The sequence below is a fragment of the Cryptomeria japonica genome, chromosome 3 (genome assembly GCF_030272615.1).
Source record: "Cryptomeria japonica chromosome 3, Sugi_1.0, whole genome shotgun sequence".
Lineage (NCBI taxonomy): Eukaryota > Viridiplantae > Streptophyta > Pinopsida > Cupressales > Cupressaceae > Cryptomeria > Cryptomeria japonica.
This window is the reverse complement of record NC_081407.1, coordinates 1,004,742,111-1,004,748,376: the sequence shown is the minus strand read 5'-3', so window position 1 is coordinate 1,004,748,376 and position 6,266 is coordinate 1,004,742,111. Positions and strand designations below refer to the sequence as shown.

The following is a 6,266-nucleotide window of genomic DNA, read 5'->3' as shown; positions in this document are numbered from 1 at the left end:
AACAAAAAATGATTGAAATGGAATGACACTATTCTTATTCTATCTCAAAACAACTGAAAGATGGACAATTTAAATGAATTATTTGAAGAAACCAAACTTCACTAAACAACAAATTTCTTAAATAAAAAAAAAAACTTCAAAATATGTTAACCTTGATCCCTTGAACTTTATTAAAATTTCTTCATTTTCATTAAATTAAGAACTTGCTACGAAGTTAAAGATGAAAAATGGTTCCATAAAGATTGACTGGTTGGATTTGTTTTCCTGCATGCCTCGGAGATCCCAGGAACCACTTAATAAAATGCCTAGTCGCCTTCTACCCGGAATCACTAGGGATAAACTTGCAGCATAGCTGGTGCATTGTTCCATTTCGTATGGGGCAACGAGCAGGCTTACGCTTGCCTAATCTAAGGGCATTCGAGGGCCTGCACACTAGTTGATCAGGGATTGATGGACAACTTTATCCCGCCTCTACATTTCTGCTCAAGGTCAGTCGCCTATTCCACATACCGGTGAATAAATGAATTTGAATTAATGCATATGCAAACATGCTGGCAATACCTTTCAGTGCCAATATTCTTTTAAACCCAACAAAAGATGAATATGCTAATTGGCCTACCAGTTATTTGCCTTCACCAAGATCAAATTTTAATTCTGATTGTCAACAGAGGGCAGCATGCTATATGCCTATCATACAAAGACGAGATTATTGATTACAAACCTAACAACAGGCACTTGGAGGAATGATGATGAGATATATGAAAATATTCCTAGTAAACAATACGATATTGTTAGCAGGGCGCAGGCTATCAGGACTTATAAAGCCTAGATTTTTGCTAAGCAGGGATGGGATGCCATCAGTGCATTTCCGTGAAAGATCAAACTTAGTCGGCGCAGTAGCAGAAACATCATACGATTTGAGTCTGAGAGATGTTGCTAGGACTTTCAAAGAGTGGTTTACAGACAGGAAACTTAGGCCTCCCGTTTGGAGAAATGCAGAGGTGCAGAGAGATGCGGAAAGAATTTGCCAGGTTCTTGCGAATCCTGAGGATGATGCTGCACTTGCACAACTCAACATCAACCTCACAGAAGAATGCGTTGTGAGGGTACTTCAATGCCAGAATGATATATTTCTTGGCCTAATTTTTTTTGATTGGGCTGGTAGACAGAGTAACTATCATCATGGTAGAGTTGCTTACTTCACCCTGTTCAAAATGCTCTATCGAGCCAAAATGTCCGAAACCATCTTGAATTGGCTAGAGTCATTTCAGATGCAGGGACAAATAATCGGTCTTCGATATTACGAGACATTGATAATGGGCTATTCACTTGCAGGAAAGCCAGTTATCGCACTGCAAGTGCTTGCTCGGATGAGATTTCAAGGGCTAGATTTAGATTGGTTTGGATACAACGTTTTATTGAATAGGTTGATAGCAGAGGAATTCTTCGATGTTGTTGATTCACTTTGCAGACATATTTTAGACAGAGGTTTAAAATATTCTGGCACTTCTTATGTGATGATAAAAACTTTATGCAAGAGGAAGAAAGTAGATGAGGCGAAGACAAAGTTCGATGAACTCAGAAGGAACAATGATCCTATTAATAGAGACATACTTGTTGCACTTGTTAGTGCACTTGGCAAAGAAAAAAGAAATCAAGAAGCCTACCAGCTGATAGAAGAATTCAAGGAAGAGGGAAAATTCTCAATGTGCAGGGTTTATGACACATGGATCAGCACTCTTCTTCAACAGAAGAGAGTGGATGATGCATTGGATTACTACCGTAACAAAGCTTCTGAAGGATACATTCCTGGGCATTTTTGCTACAATGCTTTGGCAAGCGCTCTCCTGAGACAAAACAGACTCGAGGAGGTGTTGGATTTGCTTGTTGAGATGAGAGAGAATCATATTATCCCAGATCAGGCTACCATGAATGCAACAATTTGTTTTTTCTGCAAGGGAGGACTGATTGAAGTGGCGTTTGATTTATTCAATGGAAGGAGGGAAATTGGGTTTACTCCAGATAATTTGACTTACAATGAGCTTATCAAGGGTCTTTGCAAAGCTGGAAACATCGAGGTAGCTTACAGTGTCCTACAAGACGGGCTAGAAATAGGTTATTTCCCAGGTAAACAGACTTATGCCATTCTTGTAGGTGCCTTATCAAAGACTGGGAGATATGATAAGATGTGTGAACTTATTGACATGGGTATTGACAGATGCCAAGCTCCCAGTCTTCCTATTTGCAAAGAATTCATTTCTGCTCTTTGTAAGGCAGGTAGGGTGGAAGAAGGATACTTGCTGCCAAGCAAAATGAGAAGAAATAACATGACCGTTGACAAAAAAATTTACTATGCACTAATATACAGCCTTTGTGATGCAAAAAAGGGAGAGATGTCCTCAAAGCTATTGCTTGAAATGCAGGAGGAAGGCTACTTTGTAACTCACAACTTGTACAAAGCTGTAATAATGGTTCTTTGTGAAACAGGTCATGCAGATCAGGTTGTTCAACTTTTAGACATGAATGTAACAATTCAAAACCACAATGCTAATTTGTACAATTCTTTTATAAAAGGTCTTTGCGATGCAGGCCGATCAGATATAGCTACAAGAGTATATGAAAAAATTTTAGATAATATGCATATGCCCATTTCAAGTAACCATCTAAGCTTGCTACATGGCTACTTGAAGTGTAAAAGGATAGTAGATGCATTGACATTCTTTGAAGCAATATTAACCCACCGTCCCCCAAACAGACAGTTATACAGTGTTCTGGTAAGTGGGATTTGCAACGCAGGCAAAGCAGAGCTAGGACTCTCAAAATTTGAAGAGATGATTGGGAAAGGATTTACACCCAATCTTCAGTGTTATGAGGAACTTATTCATGCTTTATGCATGGATAACAAATTCAACAACGCATTGTGGGTTTTTGATCACATGAAGATGAAAGGTCGTCTCTCCTCACCCTTCATCTACAACATACTTTTGCGTTGTAGTTTTAAGGTAGCAAACATTGACAAGGCCTGGGATCTCTTTACAGACATGTGTAAGCAACGAAATTCTCCCAATGTTAGGATATTTGGGACATTTGTTAGTTTGCTTTCTAATGCAGGGAGACTTGAGTTCAGTCTACAAACTCTGGAAGAAGCAATAGAGCAATCATTTGGGTCTAATATTGTTGCATACAATTTATTACTAAGATCCGTGTGTAAGGAGGGCAAACTGACAGTGGCTTATGGTCTATTCAACAGAATGTATGAGAAAGGTCGTGTTCCAAATGCATGGTCTTATGATATCCTAGTACACGGTTTCTGCAGGGTAGGCAGGGTACTTGAAGCTCAGAAGCTAATGGAAGAAATGCTTGAAAAGGGGTTTTATCCAAGCAGCTGGACAGAAAAAATATATGGGTCATTAATCAACTGTGGTGTGAGAAAGGTCTGATGCCACACTTTTAAAGAGTGTTTGAAGCATTTCTAATTGAGGTCTTTAAGGTATCAGCTATCAGGTAATATTCTCTAACTTTTTGTACTTCATAGCTCTGGAAGCTTGTATACATATATTGAGATTGATTGATTGATTCATAGGTAAATCAGGGGTATAAATTTGGGACTTGGCCAAAAAAAGAAAAACTAAATTTTTTACATTGTTGAATCTTATAGCGGCTGGGTGTATCCATGGTCACACACGCAAAGATGCACAAGCCGTCAAATTCAACCTAGTACAAACGACTACCTCAATTTCAAATACAATGGGAAAACTAAAATACGACTGAAATTAGAATCTGATAATCCCAGACTATGGCCAAATTATTTACATAGAGCAGAACCGTTTATGAATTTATCTGATGTGTAATCTTTCTGCTTCCCACAGCTATCATACAGTCCAGCATACAACGTGCAGCCTTCATGTTATACGCATGTTAAGATGCAGACATGTTTAAAGTTTTATCTGAAGCATGCCTGTAGCCATATATTTTCCCCAAAACACAAAAAAAATCTTACAAAGCAACTCAGCTTTCAACAAAGCTTTTATCTTTGGTTGTAAAGTCACCATAGAATCCCCTTACACTCGGCTGGATTTTATACCAAAATATTTGGCCATTTTGAATCCATCAAAAAGGGCTGAAATTTTAGATTCAAAGTTAATCACTTTTGGGATGGTGTGTTGTAATAAACACCCCTAAATTATTTTTTTCTGAAACTTGTGCAAGGGTGATTAACGACATGAACATAAAATGGTGTTTTTAACTGCTTTCGTAAGTCTGATATACATTTTAAAATCCATGCAAACTGATACAATGTTCAATGACAAGTCATACATAATAAGGCTTCAATTTCATGAAATGAACATACATATTAAAATACCTTATTTCTGGAGCCATTAGTGAGCAATAAAGGTCTGATTTAATGTTCTAAGTGTAATAGCAGGTCTGTAACCACAAAATGATCACTCTAGCAGGCCCCCTGACTTCACCGAGCTGCTGCTACAGGTCTGCAGTTTATGGCAGCAGTGGTGACCTTCAAGAACCTCCCACCCAACAAGCATGGACTACGATTCAGCTATGGCGATAGACTGCAAGTACACTAATTTTCACCAAACATCATCACAGGAGAGGAATACAATCAGCTATAGGTCTGCTACAGCAGTGATTTCTGTTGTAGAAAAACTGATATAAGTCTACAAGTTCGCAACAGCAACATACATTCCTTAAACAACACCTCCAACCAGCATTAGCTCACCCTCCCAAGTTGCATATCCATGTCCATCATACCCAACAGCCTTGAGAAACCTCTGCTGCTACAAAGAAGTGCAAGGAATGGTCTGTTATTTTAGTTTCATACCTGAACTGCCAAGAAACAAGGCACCAATGAGCAGGGGGAATTTAAAAAATAATTCCTCTCTACTTCAAATCAAGCTGAAACAAGGCCTTAACAGTTAACACCTGCAGATGACCACAAGGATCTAGAAGCCTTCTTCCATGGTGAAAGAACCCCTCAAAGCCTGCGCTAGACTCTATGACACCTCACACCAGCTCTAGTCAGTCTGTATGGCCTGCTGAAATTGTATGGCCTTTCTAGGAATGGAGACCCAGCAGTTAACTACTAGAAAAATAATTCAAAAAGGGTCACCCAACAATCACAATAACATTGGATTGATACCCAAAATCGTTAAACCCCAAAACTCAACCTTATTAGCACGAATGGGAGGTGTGGCCTGCTTCTTGGGAAAACTTGAAACATCTTCAAACACCACAAATATCTCTCCCTCTTGGCCTCATGTGGCCTTTCACCATCTCATGTGAGGTGGTGTGCCTAATGAGGAATCTATAGCCATTCCTCCTCCTTGTATTCGCTAACTTCTCTTGCCATGATTGTTTGTTGCTATCTTGGTAATCATATTACTACTTATGTCTAGCATACATGGTGATAAGTGCATAAATATATTATATTAGTAAATAAGAATTTGTGCATTTATTACTGCATACATCAGGCATTTTTTATATTAAACAATTATTCATTCATACCAAAGAAATAGAATGTTACAGCCTGTAACTTAATAATACTTGTGATCTGGTCTTATCGCTGGTCTGATTTTTATTATGAAGATTGCTGATCTCTTCGATGTCCCTGAGCTCCTTCGATGTTCTGTCTTGGTTACTTGCTTCTTTAATTCTGCTTGTAATCTTCAATGTGTTCTGCTCATAGATTGGCAATAATTCACCTTAAAATCTGATCTCAAATGCACCTCAGACCTGCCCTAAGATCTGCTCTAAATCCGAACTAATATTCAATAATTTTTTTCCTCCATCTAACTCCACCAATCTATTTTCTTAAATACCCCACACAAGCTTCCCTTCACCCAAGAGAAGTAACACTTAAACCAAGTCCACCTCCGTTTAATTTATTTATTTTTAAATCCTTTTTTAACACAAACATGGGTGCCAAGATAGGCTCGGCCCAAAAATGTTTTAATTTACCTTCTGATTTGGGCGCCCAAATCAAGAGGGGTCAGCCTCGAGTATAAATTGTTTTTTTATCATTTATTACCCTAGTCGGCCCTTGTTTGAATGGCTAGGGCATTCTCTTGACTGGGTTGGACCTAGCTCTTTTCCAGGTTTACAGACTGCAACTTGTATTTATTAAGCCAGCGATAATTCACAAGTCTGCAGATTGGCGGGGGCATGACAACATGCCCACTGGAGACTCACAACACACTCATACCAACAAGAAGTGTTTTTCTGGTAACACTTGATGTCATTCTCTCATA

General features: G+C 38.7%; 1 protein-coding gene across 5 annotated transcripts in view; it reads left to right on the top strand.

Moving 5' to 3' along the window:
• The first annotated feature begins 217 nt into the window (after positions 1 to 217).
• The window catches only part of LOC131048474 (pentatricopeptide repeat-containing protein At1g71210, mitochondrial), a 42,496-nt gene continuing 36,447 nt past the window's right edge, over positions 218 to 6,266 (top strand). For 3 of the 5 annotated variants that reach the window (XM_057982428.2, XM_057982424.2, XM_057982425.2), the window contains exon 1: positions 218 to 3,504. In XM_057982428.2, coding sequence (XP_057838411.2) covers positions 744 to 3,440 — 2,697 coding nt within the window. In that variant the 5' untranslated portion in view covers positions 218 to 743 and the 3' untranslated portion in view covers positions 3,441 to 3,504. Of the gene's footprint in view, positions 3,505 to 3,658; positions 3,751 to 6,266 lie in introns of those variants that run through there. The other 2 variants (XM_057982426.2, XM_057982429.2) reach the window with 2 other exon arrangements.